The sequence below is a fragment of the Panthera leo genome, chromosome D2 (assembly GCF_018350215.1).
Source record: "Panthera leo isolate Ple1 chromosome D2, P.leo_Ple1_pat1.1, whole genome shotgun sequence".
In the NCBI taxonomy this organism is placed as follows: Eukaryota; Metazoa; Chordata; class Mammalia; order Carnivora; family Felidae; genus Panthera; species Panthera leo.
Genome location: NC_056689.1, coordinates 44847140 through 44868620, shown reverse-complemented (window position 1 = coordinate 44868620; position 21481 = coordinate 44847140). Strand labels below are relative to the sequence as shown.

The following is a 21481-nucleotide window of genomic DNA, read 5'->3' as shown; positions in this document are numbered from 1 at the left end:
GAGCCAATGATGTGCCATAAAGAATTTCTCTGGGAGTCCGAAGAAACTCACTCTTTTCCCTAAGGAGATGTGGGGACTGAAGCCACCACCTGACAAGGTAAAGATGTGAAGAAAAGCAATGTCCCAGGTATATCATCTGAGCTTTGAATGCAGTTTAGGCTAAGACTGGTCTCATTCCCTGACTTCTCAACTAAGGAAGCCAATAATTATCCTTTTTATTTAAACTAGTTTGGGTTAAATTTCCATCCTTTTCTACCAAAAGTAGCCTCAGTGATAGTCTTCAGCCAAGCCTTGGAGTATTATGGAGGCAACATGGAAGGCAGCTACCTGAGTTCAGTCTTATAAGGGAAGTCAGAGACCACCTGAAATTTGCTTGGGAAAACACGGATCCATTATAAGAATACATCTGAACTTTAATTGGGAAGTCTTTAGGAACTAGCAAGACAGATCCAGAAATATCCATTGTTGCATTGCTTTCTTCCTGGAGCCTGGGAGCACCATCTTCCTCCTGACTTTCCTCTGCTCCGTGCTCTCTGCCAACTAGTGCCCTCTACTGATGCAGAATTTCTGTTGCTTGAATACCTTGAATCGCCAAGGCCCCAGCTCCTCCTGGTGGCATCTCTTAACGCATCCTTCTCACTCATCCTGCTAGCTGCCTCACTCCTGCCATCTCCCCCAACTCCCAGTTCAAACAAGAGAAAGCTGATAGACAGAGGTCATCTTTCATGCCAAAGGAACACACAAGTCCTGGCCAGCTGATGGATTCAGCACCTAGGTCAGGGGCCTCCTCCCACCCAAAGGTCACATGGTCTAAAACACGTCCACCTACTGGCTGTCCTCCCTGCTAGGGCTATGGGCATGGCAGGTACCACTACTGATGTGTCTTGCATGTCTACACAGAAATATTGTGTTAGCCAGTACTCTTTTGACTTTGAGAAGCAGGAACCCAACTCAAATCGGCTGAACCAGCCAAAAAACATTGCTTGGGCTCTTGTAAGTCAAGAGTCCAAGGCAGTGAGTTTGGCTGGATCTAGGTGTAAGGGATGTCATCAGAACCTGGCACCTCACCATCTCTTTTAGCCAGACTTCCCATAAATATTTGGCTCTCAGTAGCTCCTGGATTTTATCCTCACACCTATAAGTCTATGGAAAAGAATTTAAAGAGTTGAGAACGATGCCAAGTTATTGTATTGCTATTATTGTTGTTATCCCTCCCTACAGTTCCCCCAAAATTCTAGGTTTGAGTTACAGTAAACTAATGTGAGTCACCACCCAGCTCTTAACCCATCACTGTAGCCTAAGAAATGTGAGGCTCTCTGACTGACCAGTTCCAGATCAAGTTGAACTCTGGAGTTAAGAAGTCAGCCCACCCTATCACATAGTCTGAGATTAGGTTGAATCAAGCACCAACTCTTAAAGCTTCCATTAGAGAGTGATACATGTCACTTCTGCTCATATTTCATTGGCCAAAGTTAATCACACATCCATGTCTAAGCCCAAGGGGGACTTCGTACCACCTGCATGAAAAGAAGAAAGTCAGATATACACTGCACTAATGATAACCACTACCCAGTTTCTCTCTCTTCCTCCTTCCTAAAAGAGTCACAGTTTTGTCCAGGGTGACAGTGTGCCCAGCTAACTGTACCTTTCCAGACTCCCTTGTAACTAGAGATAGCCATGTGACCTTGTTCTGACCAATGAGATGTAAAAGGGAACCACTGGGAAAGAAAGATGCCATGATGCCTCTGAGATACGGTGGCCATGCTGTGAACATAAGGACGGAAGCCACATGATAAGGAAGGTGAAGGAAGGGGATGGGGGAGCCTGGAATCTTGATAAAATCTCTGAGCAGCTGCCTTGTCCTGGGCTACTAGTCTGTGGGCTGCTTGTTACATAAGAACAAGAAACCCATATCTCTTTGATCCACTGATAGCAGGGTTGTATGGGATCTGCATTCCTTACTCTTTACCCTTTCTGTGTTTGAAATTTCTCAAAATTTCAGTTTTGTTCAGTTAAAGACTGTGTGTTCAGTCTTTAACATTCAGATGGTTCACGGTGCAGTGGAAAGAACATGGGCTTTGGATCAGTCAGTGAAGGCTTCAATTCTAGGGCCAGCCAATTTCCAGTTATGTGGCCTTGAATGGATAACTAAGGACATATAACTAGGCTCTTTGAGCCTTACTTTCCTCATCTGTAAAATGGGAATAAAAATCCTGTGACATAGGCATTTCCCTTACTTACCTCCCACTGTAAGACTGAAAAGATCAGATGCCCACTTTCTTGACCCCCTTGAAACCAGCTTGGCTATGTGTGGGTCTAGCCAATGATGTATAAGAGTCAACGTGCCGGGAGCTTTCTTATGAAAGGAGAGAAGTGAGTGAGGAAAGCAGCACTATTCCCACCCAGTGTTCCTTTCCTTCTTTTCTGCCTTTGAACTTGGTGCCAGAGGACACCAAGTTTGGTACTGTGGTAACTATCTTGCAACTTTAAGGTGTACATGTTGAGATGGCAGAGCAGAAAGACACAAGGAGCCTGGGTCTTGGATGATAACCTTCAGCTGCCCAACCAAATGTGAAGCCATCTAACTACAAATTTCTTGTTAATACTACATTTCGCCAGTCCTAAGACCCACATTCTCTTTTACATTTAACACCTCTGAAATCAAGTCACATCTTACAGCTGATTTGATAGTAAGGTATTGCTTCATAGTTTCTTTTTTTAATGTTTATTTTTGAGAGAGAGAGATAGAGTGAGAGCAGGGGAGGGGCAGAGAGAGAGGGAGACACAGAATCCGAAGCAGGCTCCAGGCTCTGAGCTGTCAGCACAGAGCCCGACGCAGGACTCAAGCCCACGAACCGTGAGATCATGATTTGAGCCGAAGTCAGAAGCTTAACTAACTGAGCCACCCATGCGCCCCAAGAATTGCTTCATAGTTTGACATCATTTTTTCTAATGCAAGGAAAGTGATACAATAGTGGTACATTTTACAATCAAAAGCATCTTAGAGTTAAGTATGATAATAAATCTCCTTATTGTTTAAGTCACATTAGGTCAGGTTTTATGTAAGCTGTAGCCAAAAGAATTCTTAACTGAGAAAAAAATGTCTACTATAGAGGGTGGTTGTGAAGAATGAATGAATAAAATAATGTAAGTAAAGTACTTGATGTAGATTATTTTAAAGGGAAGGTATTTTTGTCAGGGGCTCAATATCTAGTTATATAAATTATTTTTTCTACCATGTCCAACTGTAAACACACACATACACACCTCTAAGAGAGGTATATATCCAAAAAATAAGTCCAAGGTAAGCACTGAGTTACAAATCTGGGCAACAGAGAACTCAAAGCAAGTGGCACTCTTGTATCATTTGAGACTTTTGATTATGAATGGTAGATATCTACTCAAACCTGCTTAAGTACAAATGTGAATTTGTTGACTCACCTAGGGGAAAAGTCTGGTCATGCTCTGGCTTCAGACACAGCCTGATTCATCTGTTACTAAGACCCAGTAATTCCCTTTCTTCCCTGGGCACCAACTGCCCTTAGCTGATGCTGATTCTGTTCTTAGTTAGGCTTTTTTTTTTTTTTTTTTTTTTTTGGTTAATAAAATTTTATTGACACAAACCACACCTATTCATTTACATATCGACTATGGTTGTCTTGCACTAGAATAATAAGAGCGGCAACTAAGATAACGTGTGGCTCTCAAAGCTTAAAATATACATTATCTGACTCCTTACATGTAAAAGCTTGCCAACCACTGTAATAAGTCATGGTATTCTGTTCGGTTGTGCTCAGATCTATGAAAGACTTGTCTGCCATATTGGTACAGAAATTTAAGACAGCATCCCTTAGTACCACAACTAATTTTCTGAGGCTATTATCATTTGCAGTGGTAACTGCTTTTATATTTATTTGTTAGTCCTATCTGCCTTGGCTCACAGAAAGTACGTAATAAATATTACATTGATCTCAAGAAAATCTTATTAGGCTTACTTCTATCTACAGAATTAAGTTCAAAATAATTTCTGTGTCATACAAAGCTTTCCATGATTTGGGCCCAGACTTCTTTTCCAGTATCACCTACGGCTACTTTCATTCATATGGAGTCAGGCTCTTTTCTCATGCAAGGTTCCCTGGTGCAAGGCCCATGCAAGGCCCTCTGGGAGGCTTCTGGCCCAGCATTGTCAGGAAAACTGCCCCTGGTCAGTCCCTGTGTCTGTGTCTCCCTGGACCCATTACTACAGCAGGAGAAGGAGCTTCAGAGGAATCAAGGCAGAGGGATGAGTCAACCACACCTGAGCCATTGGCACTGACAGGAGAAAGGTGCTCTCCCAGAACACACTGGGGTACCATTCTACCAGAAGGAAAAAGGATGCTGTGCTACAACAACCCCAGATGTCCTCCCCAAGCCCTCTTCTCTCTCTCCCCTAAGCCCACTACCACCACCCAGGCCTCAGCACTTTATCACTCCCTCGACAATGAAAGCTGATCCAGAGAAGACCAAAGTCAGCCAGTAAGGAGAAGTGGCAAGCCCATCCACCCCAGGGCCCCAACTTCAAGAACTGTGGAAGAGGAGATAGAGTATAGCCCTCCAGAAGTGAGCCCTGCTCAGCTCATCACTCTGGTTTCATTCTAGTAAACAAAAAGAGTGTATTTCAGTCAACTTTTGCCGCTTACAGAATCTCTATGGCAATCATCCACGAGCGTTTGTATCTCCCGCCCATGTCTGCGGGGTTGGCTGGGGTCAGCTGGTGTAGGGTGGGCCCATTGATTCCAGGCTCCCACTTGGGTTTGGAGCCACCCCACAGATCTTTCACTGGCCTGCAGCCAGCAGCTACCTGGGGCATGCTCTCCTTACCACAGTGCCAGAAGCTCAAGAGGACAAGGCATTTCCAGCCTTGCATCATCTCTGCTAACATTCTATCAGCCCAAGCTCGTCTCATGGCTAAGCTCAAAGTCAAGTGGTAGGGAAGTATGCTTCCCCACCATGTTGCAGGGATGGGGAAGTGCAACACTAGTAACCAGGAAGAGAGGGCCTGCGACCAACAATTTACTTTTTTTTAAGTTTATTTATTTTGAGAAAGAGAGATTGGGGGAGGGGCAGAGAGAGGGAGGGAGAGACAGAATCCCAAGCAGGCTCCAAGCTGTCAGCGAGGAGCCCCACATAGGGCTCAATCTCATGAACTGTGAGATCAGGACCTGAGCCAAAATCAGGAGTCGGACGCTTAACTGACTGAGCCACCCAGGCACCCTGGGACCAAAAATTTAATCTGCCACACAAGGTCGCCAAGGAACAGCCTTCCCCCAGGCTCAGCACTTTTAATTGATTTCCTTGTCATAGCGAAAGCCCAACTGCAAGCACTGAAGCCAAATAAAATGGCCTTGTCCATGGTCACGTGATCTCTCTGCGAGAAGGGAGGAGGGGAGGGGGAGGATAGAGGAGAGCCCTAAACTCCACATGGAGGTCACACCTGGAATGGAGCAACATCCAACAGAGGTTACCCCTCCCCCCCTCATTCTGTCCCTCAACAGTCTGGGCCCAGTCCTCAGAAGGCCCAGCCCGGATAGTCATCATACCTGACAACTTGGTTAGAGTTAAGTCTTCCTCCCTCCCACAGCAAAGGCCAGCTTCAGACAAGCCCCTGGTCTCTGACACAGCGGCATGGTCAGCACCTTCTCTCCTCCTGCACCTTGCCTACACGGACTCCTGAGGTCAGAGCATGTGGAGAGAGGAAAGGGAAGAAATATGGAAAGTTCTTTCTTGATGGTCCCATAAGATGGCTTTATGCTTTCTGGATCTCAAAGAGGCTTACTGCCATCATGGGCACTTTCAAAAGTCTCTTACAGACCGTCCCCTGCCACTGACACTCCCCACCCCGCCGTCCCCACCCCCAGCTCCAGCTGTAGTCCCTGATCCCAGCATATGAACCTGAAGCCACCTGCTCCCTCTTCAGCCCCTAGAAAGCTCACCTCCTCCTCCCCTCTGCTGTGGTCCCATCAGCTCCGGGCAGGCTTGGGGCAGGGTCTGAGACAATGGCACAGTGGCTCTTTCGATCACATGGCTCACCTCTAGTCATGGGGAACGTGCCACACATTCCCCATCCTGACAAGTACCTGGATCAGGCTGATGGCAATTCCCCAGGCCCACACTCCCACCATGAGTGGCTGATCTGACCCCTAAGGTCAACAAGTCTTTGACCCGCCCCCCCCCCCCATCAGAGGGAGGGCACCTGCCTCCCAATACAGCAGCAACGCACCTGTCACTCTGCCTGCACCACCTCAAGCCAAAAGCCACAAATGCCTGTGTGCATCAGCCGCCGGTCAGGCTCTTTTCTTTCAGACTCCCTGGCAAGACTCAAGGCCCTCGGGAAGAGCCTCTGGCCCAACACTGTAGGAACACTGATGTTGCCACTCATTGGCCCTGGTCAGTCCCTGTGCCTGTGTCTCCCCGAACCCATCACTGCAGTGGGAGAGGAAGCTTCAGAGGAATCCCAAATTTCTGGGGACGCAAACCAAGCTCTCAGAGTGGTCCTGTTCAGGTACGCATTCTCTGGGCTTGAGGGGGATATGTCCACCCACCCCGTCCCCCATGCTGGGGGTCCCCTTCTCAGCTCCAACCTTTGCCAAAGTCCTGTCTCTCCCCTCCACTCGCTCAGCTTGTCTTTCCCCCAGTGGGACAGCTGGGTGGCTGGTTCTCAGCCACCTTTGAAAATCTGCATCTCTATCACCCCTCTTTGGAGTTGATAGCAAACTTCTTCGTATCTTCGCCAAAACATCAACACCTTGACACATCAAAATAAAAAAAAAAAATTTAAAGTATTTCCCAACAGCCCCCTGAAAGATGTCCTCACGTGTCTCATTGGCTAGAACACTGCCACGGGGCCACCCGTAGCTGCAAAGATGGCTCATCGAGTCAGAACCCAGCAAAGGGGGCCGAGAGCACTGTGAATATGGCCCAGACCATTCAGATTCATCCCCGGGCCCCACTGTGTTGCTGCCCTGACAGAGTGTGGGTTCTGGTGTTGGCAACAAAGCTGGAGGAGGTGGGGTGGGCACCGGGGGCTGAGGAATAAATTCACTGCTATTGGCCACAACAGCCCTGACTGATTAGACCCCGCCCCCGAGAGGCCAACAATCCTTGGGACAGCAGCAGGGCCAGAGGTGACAATTCAGAAATGACAAGCCTTGCCTCCATCCCTGCCTTCTGCATCGTCTGAGGGCCAATGCTGGTGGTCAGGAGACAGAGCAGCTGGTGTCAAGACTGGCCAGTCACTTCCTGGCTCGGTGGCCTCAGGCACCTCATCACCCCCGAGTCTCACTTTCCACCTGACTGAGATGGGAATGAGGCTCACAGACCTTGCCCACCCATTCGTGGCCTGCCTCTGTTAACGATTAATTACGACTCTTAATTGCAAGTGGCAGAAATCACCTCATACGGGCTTAAGAAAAAAAAATTTTTTTTTAATTTAATTTATTGAACCATCTGGGGAGAGATGGCCGCCAGGGTTCCAGGACCAGGGGTCAGACAGCATCATGAAACCTCCCACCCTACTCTGTGCTCCTGTGCTGACTCTGGTCTCACACACCCTCCTCCACACAAGTGCTCCCAACCACCCCGGACTGAGCTCCTCCAGCTCCACGGGGCCTGCAAAGAAGGAAGTGTCCACAAATGCTGATTCCACAAAAATTCCAGAGTGAAACATCTCATTGCCCCAGGGAACGAAGCACACTGGGTGGCCTGGCCTGGGTCATGTGCAAGGCCCCGGAACAAGGGTGAGCCGGTGATGTGGGCAAAGGGAAGAGACCGTCTTCCCTCAGCTACCATGTGAGCAAAGAGGGGAGAGGGTAGTTCCTGAGAAGAAAAGGCAGGCTATTGTTGCCAGTAGAGAGAAAAGCTGCCAAGCAGGGGCAGCAAGGAGGGAGAACCGCGCAGGGCAGCAGAGAAAACTCCCAGGAGGCAGGAGTGAGCCAGGGGTTCTGGGCCCCATACTAGGACTCCGAGTGGTTGTCCACAGGACAGCACATATTTGAAACAAGCATGGTAGAGTGGGGGACAAGGCAGAAGCTTATGACCCAATATGGAAAGTTATTTCCTCCAATCTCCTCAAAAATAGGAAAGTAAGGCCAATGTAGTGGAACCAGAGAAAATCTATGATGCTGGTGTGGGGAGAACGCTTCCACACCTCACAGAGAGAGATCTGGGCTGACCAGGGTGGAATTTACATAACTGTGAGAAACACAGTCTTCCACATGCTTCTCGGAGTGGCCTTTATCCTGCTCTGGTCTCTCTCTCTGTTCCTAGGTGACAAGAGATGACACTTCCTCAGACGGGCCGATTCTTAAGGTTAATTGAAAGTGGCCTTTCTCTTGAATCATCCATTGCACTGAATTATTAATCACCTGCAGGCATTTGCAGGCCTTTAAACACTTGGACTTCCTGCAACCCTCCTTGGGAATGCTTTCACCAATTGAAATATGGTTTCCTTTTGGCCACGGCAAAAAGAAACCTTGTCTGCCACTGTTTCCAGATTTCCCAGCTCCCAGAGACCTAGGGAGGAGAAAGATCTGAAAACAGGAAGCAGGGCCACGGCTGCAGCTAGATCTGGAGGCCATTGTTATGTGAGCAGGCTCCAGGCCAGCAGGGCTCAGAGCCCCTGTGGGCCAGTGGAGAGAGGGGATACTGGCCACGGTGCCTGTGGCTTTTGGCCTAAGTTCACAGTCATCTCCACAGGAAGTAGTTTCCTGGGGCCTTGCTTGGGCCCCTCAGCTGGCCAGTGGGGGGAAAGGAATGAGGGGGTCCAGGAGCTGAGTCTAGCCTACCACTTACTGGGTAGTCCATGGAACCTCTTTGATGTGGTTTCCTCATCTGAAGCAGCGGCCCCAGCTCTGCAGGGCTGACACAATGGAGGCCTCAATGGGTCATGTACGCTGAGCCTGCATTGTGGTGCCCAAAACATAAGAAGCAGCAAAAAGGTGCCCCTGACACTTGCTCTCATCTTCCTGTGGAGGAACAAAGACTCAAAATTCGGAGGGCTGGGTGCACACATAAGGTGCTTGCAGGCCGAGCTAGCAATGTGAGTGCAGGACCCAGCAGCTGGTCTCCAGGGCAAGGGAAAGAGATCCTGGTGGGCCCTGAAGTGTGGGCCCAGGGTGTGTGCGATGCATGGATAACACTGGCAGAAATCAGAAGGCAGCTCATCCTGAGGGTGCAAGCCTTTCATCCACCATTCAGCACAGCTTGGCCCTGGAGGCAGATATTGGGACGCTGAGCTGAATAAGGCATGGCTCCCTGCCTTCATGAGGTCCTGGTCTGCTGGGGAGAGTGGGGTGGGGTAATCGTCACAGGCTGTGAGCACTGCAGAGGGATGGCAGTGGGGAGGCATCCAGGTGAGACTAGGGAGGGGAGCCTGGAAGACATAAGCTGAGGAGAGGGTTTAGGGATGAGTCTGAAGAGCAGAGAGGAAGCTGGTGCAGTGCTCCAGGTTAGAGATGGCGGAGACCTGGGAGAAGGTTTTGGTGTTGATGGAGACGGACTGAGGAAGAAGAGCTGGCAGGAGCGAGCCAAGGCTTGGAGGTAGGTGGTGAGGAAAGGAAACAGATAGGAAGCCAGGAGGCCTTGGAAAAGCACAGCATGGGCCTGGGGGGGAGGATGGCCAGCTCCGGACCTGGCCAGAGTGGCCACAAGGCATTCGCTTTTCCAGAAGTACCCACTCACACAGGTTGGGGCCAATCATGGAGGTGGTTGGGTGTGGATGGGTGCCATGCCCTGTCAGGGGTAACCAGGACAGGCGAAGCAGCCAGGAAGAGGCTCATGGCAACTGGAAAGTTACCACGCAAGGGGGTATGTGGGCTTTGCTAGCTGCCTGGTCCTAGCGTTCGGGCCCACTGAGAGCTTTAAGCAGCAGGGGGAGAGAGAATGTAAACCATCCCTTCCCAGAGGGCTCTGTGGACACTCTGGCTCCAATGATGTCCATGTCCTCATTCTTGAAAGCTGGGAATGGGTTATCTTCCATGGCAAAGGGGACTTTGCAGAGGCAATTAAGGTAAAGATCTTGAGATGGGATAATTATCCTGGATTATCAGGGTGGACCCCACAAAATCACAAAGGTCCTTATAAGATGGAGGCAGGGGGGTGTCTGGGTGGCTCAGTCAGTTAAGCGTCTGACTTCAGCTCAGGTCACAGTCTCGTGGTCCGTGGGTTCGAGCCCAGCATTGGGCTCTGGGCTGATGGCTCAGAGCCTGGAGCCTGCTTCCGATTCTGTATCTCCTCTCTCCCTGCCCCTCCCCCGTTCATGCTTTGTCTCTCTCTGTCTCAAAAATAAATAAACGTTAAAAAAAAAAAAAAAAGATGGAGGCAGGAAAGTTGATGTGAACATGACTTGGATTCAGAGAGGTTAGAAAATGCTGCTGTTGGCTTTGAAGATAAAGGAAGCAGCCACACATAGGCAGCCTCTAGAAGCTGGGAAAGGATGCGAAGTGGATTTGCCTCCAGCCTCCAGAAGGAATACAGCCCTGCAGACCCATTTCAGCCTTCTGACTTCGGACTGTAAGAGACTACATTTGTGTTTTTAGCTACTACATTTGTGGTCATCTGTTACAGCAGCAACAGGAAACTAACAGACATTCAACTCAGAGGTGAGGGCAAAGATGAGGAGGTTTTGAGGCAGACCCAGACTCCATTTCCTGAGATATCACCAGCCCAGCAGAAGCAAAGGTCAGAGTCCCAGGTCTCCAGACACTCCAGCCAAAATGGTATGCAGGAGGGGGCAGGCTGGTGGAGGAAAATGCCCTGCCTCCACCAGGTTCCCAGCAGACTCCCAGCAGGCTTCCGGGGTGGAGTGGAGAGGCATGCCCTACTGGACAGAGATGCAGGGACCCACCTTCTCACCAGACCCCGGAAAGAAAAGAGCCACTCTTCCCCCTGCCCCTGCGAGATGAGGGGGACCCAGGCTCACCTCGCCATCCCGCCTCGCCTCGGGTCAAGCAGTGCTTGGGCAGGGTGGAACTGCACACTGACAGCCTGGTGGGCTGTCCGTCTTGTCTAGTCAGCCTCCTCCCTACCGGGATGGGCACAGATGCCAGGCTGGAGCAGGGCCCAGAGTGGGTCTTTGGTCAAAACCTTCAAGGCTATAAAACAAGACCGACCCTCCCCCCACCCCACCTCACCAACACACACATATTCATTTCGGTCCCCATCTCCAGACGCCCCCTCAAGGTCTCAGATGCTCCCACCAGAGCACCCCGCAGGGACACTGCATGGGACGCCAAGAGGGTGCGCGTCCTCCAATGGGATGCACGCCGGGTGGAAGCTGGCAGAGGACCGGAGCCTCTGGTCAAGGCTCTGGCTGCCTTCACTAGTCCCGACTGGCACTGCCCCCGCGGTCTGATAATAAGCATTTCAGTAATAGGGGCTGCGGGTGTCCAGGGGATCCAGGCGACGCCACCCTGAGTCAGATAATCACCATAGCGGTGGCTGGCGCGCACTGTGCACCACCCACTCCCCCCCCACCCCCCCGCCCCGCGCACCGTGGGGCCAAGTCACCTCCATTCTAAGCCGTGTCCATTACATACTTTAACCCCAGAGAGATTACTATTACTAACCCAATTGAGGACAGGGAGCCCAGAAGGAAATTTTCCCCAGTGTCACAACTGGCTAGTGGGGAGCCAGGGTAGGAACCCAGGTGGTCCCGCTGCAGAACCCGGGCTGTCCAACGCCTCATTACTTTGTGTGCTGCCATGGCGGACCTGTGAATTTCAGCCCCGCACCCCTCGCCCCCCGCGGTCAGGCAGGCGGCGCCGGGGCCCGGGACCGCGCGCGGAGAGTCCAACCTGGAAGCCCGGCAGGCCTCGGGAGCAGGAGTGGGCGCAGGCCCGGGGTGGGGGGGAAAGAGATATGGGGGGAGCCGGGAGGGGGGCGGGGGGCGCAGCCACAGCCTGCAGAGGATCGCGGAAGATGGAGTGGCACTCCTAGACCCGCGTGTCGCGTGTCCAGGCGGCCGGGCGTGAAGGGCCAGGTGCCGAGCCCTCCCTCAGACTCGGCGGCCAAGGCGTTGCCGCTGCCCTCCCAGAGCGGGGCGCCCTCGCACCCCACCCCGCCCCAGCCGCGCAGCCCAGAGTCCTGCACTTTCCTGGAGCTCACCGGCGGCTCCCCCTTCGTCGGCGACCCGGGCCTGGCCGGGGCGGAGCTGCGGCCTCCGGGGGCGGGCTCCCTTCCCCCCCGACTGCCGCCAGCACCCGACGAGGGACCGCCCCCGCGCCCGCCGACGGCCCCGCCGCGCTTTAAAAGGCTGCCCCGCGGCGAGTGGAGGCGCGGAGACCAGTGCGCCCCAGCCCCGGCAGCCCTCCGAGCAGTGTCATGGCGGGTAAGTGCCCCCTTCCCCACCCGCGCCCCCAGCGCGGCGTCGGGGGCCCTCGGCCCCCAATTCCCCCCGCCCCCCCCCCTGCCCCGGTGGGGCGCCGCCCGCACCTGCCTGTGGCTCCTAGCGCGGGAAGAGGTGGAGAGGGAGGCCTGCCCCTCGAGGACCTTTGGGGGTCAGGAAGGTGGGGGGGAGTGTCTCCTCACCACTCCCCTCGTCCAGACCCCAGAGCCCCGGAAGCCCCGTGTCCGCACGTGATCCGAAGGAGGCCCCTTCTTTGTCAGAGGAAGGCAGCAGGCGCCTGGGAGCAAGCGTCCCAGAGAGGGCGCTGAAACGGGAGTGGATCCTGCCAGGTCCCCGCAATTGTAGGGGTGCAAGCAGCAAAGGGTACTTGTGTCTCCGTTTCTCACGTCCACTGCCCTTTTCTTCATCCACACTCCCATTGTCTCCAGCGGACTCCCCTAAGAGGGTTCATCTTGATAGAGGGTTGAACAAGGGATTGGGTTGTAGAGACAGTTACAGAATTCAAACGTGAGTTCGACCTCTCAGCGGGTTCCAGGACCCCAAAGGATAGGGCTGGGAATGCAAACCAGGACATCACCCCTTCCTGGGCTTTCCTTACGTACATGATGCCCACACTCGGGTTTGCTCTCAAGCCTGAATAGGAGTCCAGGGAAGATAAAGGTTCTGGTAAGAACGGATTTAATTTCTACTCAGAAGCACAAGAAAATGGTTCATTTCAGCCAGAATCTCAAGTCCAGGGCCAGCTGCTTTCCAAGGGAACAGGAAGCCTGCTTCTATGTCGCTCCTGGGGTCCAACTCAGGGCATGTGGTTGCTGCCCAAATCCTGCCCCCAGCAGGTCCGTGGTGTGAAGGGGAGTGGCTTTCTCCAGGCATCACAGTCCTAGTGGTCTTTGCCCCCAGAGCAGGTGGCCCTGGTAATCGGGGGCCTCGCTGGGGGGCTGCTGCTGCTACTGCTATTGATCTGGGTGAGCTGCTGTCTCTGGAAGAGGCTTTGTGCCATATTCACCTATGAGGAGCTGTCAGGGACCACAGCTGCGTCCAGCACACAAGAGGACAAGCCCTGCCCGCCATATGCCACCAGGACCCAGACAAGCAGGTAAGGCAGGGTGTGGGGCCAAGCAAGCCCCTGACCTTGCTTAGGGCCCTCCCTGTGGCATTGCCCTTGGAGTAGGGTGGGAAAGGAAAGGTCTGTTTAGGGGGTGCCTCCTGTATGCGGTCATCATGCTGGGAGCGATCATGAAGAAACCCCAGAATTGTCACCACAAGCTATGAGGCAAGCATTATGAAGCTCGTTTTCCAGAATGAGCTTATTTCCTATAGGTTCAGAGGACGTAAGTAACGGGTCCAGGGAACACCACTAGTAAGTGGCTGAGGCAGTGCTGGCCCCACTGGCTTCAGACAGGCAGAGGTATTGGCTGCGGGTGAGGGTGGGGGGCAGGCGGGGGCAGGTGTGGGCCCAGAAAATGGTGCTCTTGCCTCCTCCCGGCTCCTGCTGGCTTTTCCTCCCCCAGCCTCTGGCACTCAACCCCTATGGGCTGTGGGAGCCACACCTTCCACCTGCCACCAACATGTCATCTTCCCGCCTCGGGACAGGCCACCAGGTGTGCCATTTGTGGTGCCCCCTTCCTTCCAAGACCGAGACTGGGTACCCCTGAACAGTGGAGAGTGGGCTCAGGTCCCACGGGACCCCTGCCCAGCCCCGGAGCTCCTGCCCCACACCTCCAGCAGCAACCTTGGTGAGTGCTCCCGCCAGAGCCTGCCTGGGGTCGGGGTCTGCTCTGGCCGGGGTGGAACCATTTGGTTTCATGGGCCTGACCCTGGAAAACAGCCTGGACCAGCAGCCCTCCAGTGATGCCCCCAATTACCAGGTCCACTTGTTCTGGGGGCAGAGACCACCAGGATTGTGGTGCCTGGGGAAAGCCCACACCACTGGCCTCCTGGGGGCAGAATTTGGGCAGCAGCCCCACCCCCTGGGTTGGACCCCAGGAGTGAAACAGAAGCAGGGGTGCTGCTGGCTGGGCTCTGCTGAGTCTCAGCAATAAAGCCATTTCCCTTGGGATCCTAGTGCTCTGGGCAGAATCTTCTGGTTTCCCTTGGGAAGAGTGGCCCAGTGACCATTCTTTCCAGGTACTTGGGTTTACCAAATGCCTGCTGCACCCTAGCCTCTACCAGATATGGCCTCATGTGCCATTGTGGAGTAAGACATCACCCTGCCTCTTTGGGGGGAGAAATCCTCACCCCATTTTGCACATTCATAAACAGAGTTTCGGAAGGCTAACAGTGCCTTGCCCAAGGTCACAGAAGCTGTAGGCAACAGAGGGATTGGAACCCTGGTATGCGGGTGCAGAACATTTGATGGGTTCTTTCCTAGACTGATTGGTTGGCTGATCCAGAGTTCAGAAGGGTGGGAGCTGGGTGCTCAGCTTTCTGCCCAAACCTTTGCTCTGAAGACCTTCCAAGATACCTTCCCAGGAACCACCCAGTTATCAGCGAGGCCCTTTTAATTTCAACAGGAATAGAAGAGGCAAAGTTTTATCATTGAGACATCGTCTGGGCACCATGGACAGGGGCCAGGTCAGGTCCTGGGCACTATGAACCCCCTGCCCAACAAGCAGGCCCCGAACTAAGGGGCAGGGATTAAATGAACACTGTTCACTCTGCTGGGAGCCGCAGAGGGAAGCAGGCCTGGATATGCCCTGCCTTAGTGCTGGCAGGCTGCCTGAGGAGCTGTACTAGAGAGAGAGGTTGTGTTCAGTCTAGAGAAGGGCAGGTGGTGGATGTGGTCTGGAGAGGCCAGTGAACTGCCCACTGGAGGCTCAGCCAAGAAGAGACGAGCAGGGGGCAGGGGTGGTGAAGCCCAGAGCTCGCTGTCCCCCATGGCCCTGCCTTCCTCTGGCCTGGCAGACCACCCCGCCCCTGTGTCGTTGGAAATACAGGCATAGTGGGGACCATCAACCCAGAGCTATACAAGTTCTTAGACGACACGAGTGAGACGGACTTCCCTGAGGGTTGCCTGGGGCGGCTGTGGTTCTCCTTGGAATACCAGCAGGAAGCCGAGCGGCTGTTGGTGGGCTTGATCAAGGCGCGGAGGCTGCAAGGCCCCTCAGAGACCTGCAGCCCTCTGGTGAAGCTTCATCTGCTGCCCGACGAGCGGTGCTTCCTCCAGTCCAAGACCAAACGCAAGACCTCCAACCCGCAGTTTGATGAGCACTTCATCTTCCAGGTAAGGCCTCTGGTGCAGACAGGGTCTGGCCTCCTGGGAAGAAGCAGATGTCGTGCAGGTGAGCTCCAGCCTTCTGTGCTAGCCAGGACCCTGCAGCCCCCCAAGACCCCTGATGCCACCAGCTCTGCTTTCCCCTGCCTGCCCTGTCCTGACCGCTGATGATGGGGGTAGGGCAGAGACTAGGGAGGTGAGGGGGTAGAGGGCTGGGCTCCTTCTGGCCAGGCTGCCTGGATGAGAGAAGGAGAAAACACATTCTTGGAGCACCTACTGAATGCCTCGCTCTGGCCCATGGGGCTCTGGAGAAGTGTTCCAAGGCTTTGGAGCACTGTGAGGTTTCTGGCAAGGTTATCTAAATAAGGCAGAGGGCAAGCCCCCCATGCCCCTTGGGGTGGGGGCAGGAACTTGCCTATCCCATCAGAGACCGGTGCAGGACCCTAGAGCCATCCTGCAGCAGGTGGTGCGTTTGCTGGCCTGTGGGCGGGCTGGCTCAGGGTCTGGAGGTGCAGAGGCTGTCTGGGCACTGAGCCAAGCTCACAGGTACCTGGGAGCCTGAGCAGGTGACTGGGGGCCCCTTATGGGAAACCAGCCATCAAGAGCTGCCTTGAAGCCTTGGGCAAACATTTTCAAGAGCAGACAGCAGGCTGGCTGGCAAGGTAAGGACAGTCCAGGCAGCATCCAGAAGAGGGTGATTGCTGAGCCAGAGCCCTGATTCTTGCCTTCTTCTGGGCCGAGAGCTGTAGCTGAAAGGAGGGGTGGCATGGGGCCCATCTCCCAGCCTCCTGCTGGGGGCCAAGGCTGTGGGAACTCACAGGTGACCTCGCCCTTCTCGGGGCATGAAGCCTTGTGACATGAAGGCATGTAGCCTTGCTGACCGGCCTGGCCACATGTCACGCTCACAAACTGATTTTTGTTTAACCATCACTCTCCTGCCCCATCCCAACTTCATTCTGCCTCTTTGTGTTTTAATGGGGGAGGGGAAGGAGAAGAGGAAGAGAAGCAAATCAGTATTAATTGACCATCTGCCAAACATCAGACCCCATGATTGCGTGGGGAACTCAAAGAGTAAGAAACACTATCCCCATTACAGATGAGGACACAGCCTCAGGGAGAGGGGTGCCCAACTCAGATGGCAGAGACAGGCAGGTTCCCTGGGCTCCGGTGTGAGACCGTCTATACATTTATGTGCAGGCAAATCACTTGGAGGTCCTGTTAAATGGTAGATTCCCTTCATGGGCCTGAGGTGGGGCCCAGGTCCTATATTTCTAGCAAAGTCCAGGTGAGTGGTGAACGCTGCTGGTCCTCGAAACACACCCTGCAAGGCAAGGCTGTGGCACACACTCCCGCTTCCCAGGGGTACTGGGCTCGCTGCTGGAAAGGGCCCCCTGAGGATGCCTGGGCTTGGGGTGTGCAGGTCCCTGGTTGAGTCGCCTGTCACCAAAAGCTCCTGGGTCCAGAACAGCACGCCATCCTATCCCATCCCCTGTCTCCACACCTGACCCCAGCGCAGACCCTCATCTCCCCCAGGTGTCCAGCAAGAGCATCACTCAAAGGGTACTCAGGTTCTCCGTGTACCACGTGGACAGACAGAGGAAGCATCAGCTCCTGGGCCAGGTGTTCTTCCCCCTGAAAAACGAGACCCTGGCAGGTGACTGCCGGCGTCTCATCTGGAGAGACCTGGAGGCTGAGAGCCTGGAGGTAAAGGTCAAGGTCACCAGGCATATACCACTGTGTGTCAGACTACCGTGGGCAGGTGTGACCCAGCACCTGTCGGCCAGCGACAGCCCTCAGCCTACTGCCCACTGCGCCTACTGGTGTGACTCAGGGTTCTGGGCCTGGGCCGCAAGTGCATGGGACAAGGGGGCAGAGTGGAGCCGCTCCTGGGCAGGGAAGGGCCGCCTGAGGTTCTCTCGCCCTGGAGATCAGAGACTTGTAAAAAGTCCACACTTAAATTCCCACCCAAATCAGTCAGCTGTGAAAGGTGACACCCCAAATGGTCCAACCGAGGAAAATATTTACCCTCTATCTTCCTGACCCCCGAGAGGATGGTGGCAGCTTGGAATAGGCTTTGGAATCCCCTAGACCTGGATCTGTGTCCTAAGCTCTGCCCCTCATGGTAGTTATCTTCAGCAAGTCCCTTCAGCTGGCCAGACCTCAGTTTCCCCATCCAAGCCCAAATGAGGGTGGGGTTAAAGGAGAAAAGTGCCACACAGTACCAGTGCCTGACTGCCGGGACCAAGGAGGAAGGCACAGCCGGGAAGGCACCGTGGCTCCTCCGGCACCTGCTAACTGACCCGGGTGCCTTCCTCTCGGCCTCCCAGCCTCCCTCTGAGTTTGGAGACCTGCAGTTCTGCCTCGGCTACAACGACTGCCTGCGCCGCCTGACCGTGGTCGTGCTGCGAGCCAAGGGCCTCCAGCTCCAGGAGGACACGAGTTTTGTCAGTAAGTTCTCCTCCCCCGGGCAGGTTCTGTCCTGTGAACTTGGGGCCGGGAGCTGGAGTCTGCCCCTTGCCCCTGGCCATGCAATTCCTGCCTGTGTCTGAGCCGCCACGGGAGTGGTCACCACCCTCTGTGGACAACTGTGATGTGGGAAACCACTTCCTTAGATTGAACCCACCTTAGATTGATCCTGCCTCTACCTCTGCCCTTCTGTGAAGGACTCCAGTTCCTCCAGGGCCAGACCCCGTGCCCCCTTGCCCCCAGGGAGGGTTCCCCTGCACACAAGGCATGGCGCCTGGCTGGAAGAAGAGGCATCCCGGGCCGACAGGCAGCATGGGGTGCTGCTTCCTCTAGCCCCCCAGAACCCAGCAGCTGGAGGAGCGAAGGCCCTGCTCTGGCTCAGCATAATGTCCTGCCCTTATGTATGTATACCCCCGCCTCCCCCCCCCCCAGCAAGGTGGTGGCTGTCTGCCATTTGTGTGTCTCCGCATCTGGGTCACTGTAAGCAAGTTGTCATTCAACCTTCCACTGTGGATCCAAAACCCATATGAGCCCCACTCCAAAAATTCAGCCCTCTGAAGCAGAAGGTGTTTAAGGGGCCCCAGGGAGCCTGAGCAGTCAGCAGGCAGGGAGGGCCCCCCTCCACCAAAGGGAGGGATGGGCGTGTGGTGCCAGGCCCGGGTAAACAAGGGCCAGCCGAGCCGTGAGCGAGTTCAGGAGGCACAGAGGAAGGAAGAGGAAGGGAGCCCAGCGTTTCCTCGGGGCGTGAGGCCATACACTAATCAACCCTGTTTCCTCTTGTAACGCCCTCCGGCTATAGTGGCTGTGAGCAATGGGGGGTCCTGGCGCCCAGGGTGGGCCGCACCCTCCCAGCCAGACCTCCCACAGGCCAGAGGCTGGACCCCACCCACTCCTCCCAGCCCACGGTCTGCACTGCCCCGCAGGTGTGTGTGTCAAAGTGTCTCTGATGAACCACAACAAGTTTGTCAAGTGCAAGAAGACTTCGGCTGTCCTGGGCTCCGCCAACCCCGTGTACAGCGAGACTTTCAGCTTCAAGGCCGACCCCGCTGAGCTGGACACTGCCAGCCTCAGCCTGACCGTGCTGCAGGGCGCCGAAGGAGAGAGTAAGGCTGCCCCCCCACCCCGGCAGGGCTGTTGGGGACACGGGCAAAGGAGGAGCGTTCAGGCAGCGTGGAGGTGATGGAAGAGGGCTTCTTTCCGGAGGGACCCCTTTCTCCCTCAGCTCTTTGGCATGAGGCTGGCTTAAGATGTCTCATGAGGAGGGGGAGAGGCAGAGTAGGTGACCCCATAGGGCTGGCTCTCCACCTGGGCTCCCTTTTCCATCTCCGACTCCAGAGCAAAGGCAGGGTCCTTTGGGGGCTGTCAGCTCATGCTTAGAGAGGGAGGGGGCTTGCTCCACCCTTCGAAAAGAGGAGTAAGTGAGAGAGAGAGAGAAGGCACGGGGGATGTTGCTGAAGTGATGTGGTTTCTGTGGTCCAGAGAGTGACAACGTTTTCCCTCCCCCGCAGAGAGCCACGCGCTGGGCCGGGTGGTGGTGGGCCCCTACATGTATGCCCGGGGCAAGCAGCTGGAGCACTGGAACGAGATGTTCAGCAAGCCCAAGGAGCTGGTGAAGCGCTGGCATGCCCTCTGTCGCACCACTGAGCCCTGACCCGGCTCGCGCCCTCGGGTCTGCAGGGGGAGCCTGCTCTCCTCTCCCCTGTGGCAGCCACAGGCCTGGATGCTCCAGCCAGCATCTTGCTGGGCTGCCAGGCCGGCCGGAGCCAGGGGACTGTGAGTGCCGCCACGCAGGAGAGAAGGGACGAGGGAGCCCCGGCCAGCTAGGCAGCGTGGCTGGCTGCCACCCGCCAGCCTCAGGTACCCTCCCGACTCACTCCATCCTCCTCTCCCCGTGGGGCTACCTGGGCTCCGAATCCCAGGCACCACAGTCCCGATTTGGACCAGAATCTCAGGCATTCAGAAGAAATACTCTATTCAGGGATAGCAGAGCTCTGTGTGCTCACTGGAAACTTAGGCTCCACCATCCCAGAAAGCTGATGGCATGTTGATGCTAAACCTATATGGGCTCTGGTTTCCCTGCCTTCCGCTTAGCAGAGAACACAGACTGCGCTGGGGGAATAATGGGGTGCCGGGGGCGCCCAAAGCACTGATTTCAGTTGGTCCACAATAAATAGCACAGTCTGAGAGTTGGGTTGGGCAGTTCGGTGTGGAACAGCCCCAGGATTCCTGGGCAGCACGGCATGCCCACAGCTCAGGAGAGAAAGCTCTCAGGGATCAAGACTCGCTGGCTTTAGGACCTGGGAAATAACACTGGGAACAGCCCACCCAGGTACCAAGTGGTGGACGTGTTCTCGGCGTCCTGTCCCTGTGCCAGGGAGGAGGACTTCACCTGTGTTAGGTCCCTCCCAGGGCTGGGTCAGACCCTGGCCCACATCATGCCACATCTTGCCCAGAATCCAAGCCTCACGCCCCTGGTCTTACAGGTGTTCTAGTGGCTTCTGTGGTCTCCCTGGTTGACAGCATTCAGCTCCTTGGGGCTCTCACTTTAGGCAGGAAATGGTGAAAGCATGCGGTCAAAAGCGTAGCCCGCAGGGCTGAGAGCTTTTCCCATAAACCTAAGTGATTTCATTATGGGGACTGTGTTGTGGCAGGTGTCCATGTGAAGTTCATTAAAGTGGAAGTCCCCACAAACCACAGTCATCCGATCCCCGTGAAGTTGTACTCAAGGTAATGAGCAGCCATCGCGTCTGTCTCTGTTAACAGGCAACCTGCATTTTCACCCAAATGCTGTTGAACTTGCGGGGTCAACACACCGTATTGAGAAAATGGAACAAACTTTAAACTCGTGTTGTCTCTTTTCTTATGCAGTGAAGCAACTTCGCCAAAAGAAAGTAGCCATCATTATTCTCCGTTTGTGCCTCTTTAACTTCGCTTCCGATCTGATCTCTGTCAATGCACAAAGACTCACTTTACCTGGCAGTGGTCCAAACAGAATATCTTGTTTACTTTTTCTCATTTATTGTACACACACATTCCAACAAAGCCCACACTCCAGTAGTTTCTTTGTTTTTAGTTTTTTTTTTTACGTTTTATTTTATTTTTGAGACAGTACAAGCGGGGGAGGCTCAGAGAGAGGGGGACAAAGGATCTGAAGTGGGCTCTACACTGACTGCAGGACTGCAGCAAGCCTGATGTGGGGCTGGAACTCAGGAACTGCGAGATCATGGCCTGAGCCGAAGTTAGATGCTCAACCAACTGAGCCACCCAGGCGCCCCTCCAGTAATTTCTAATAACATCATAGCACACACATGATAGGGGTTCTCTATATGTTTGGATAGCAGGCTACTAAACTGGGACTATTTCCATTTCACCTGGGGTCCTGAGACAAGAGGTGCCAGCCACCCTACCTTTCAAGGTGA

The 21481-nt window shown here is 54.3% G+C and overlaps 1 protein-coding gene across 1 annotated transcript; it reads left to right on the top strand.

Annotated features, from left to right (window-relative positions):
• Nucleotides 1-12690: 12690 nt before the first annotated feature.
• SYT15 (synaptotagmin 15) lies at nucleotides 12691-21185 on the top strand (the record flags this gene model as incomplete). Its single annotated transcript, XM_042908445.1, has 8 exons — nucleotides 12691-12745; nucleotides 13283-13478; nucleotides 13976-14118; nucleotides 15319-15605; nucleotides 17130-17300; nucleotides 17924-18044; nucleotides 18986-19165; nucleotides 19571-21185. Coding segments are annotated over 8 exons (1296 nt in total), but the record flags the coding sequence as incomplete, so codon positions are not given.
• Nucleotides 21186-21481: the final 296 nt, after the last annotated feature.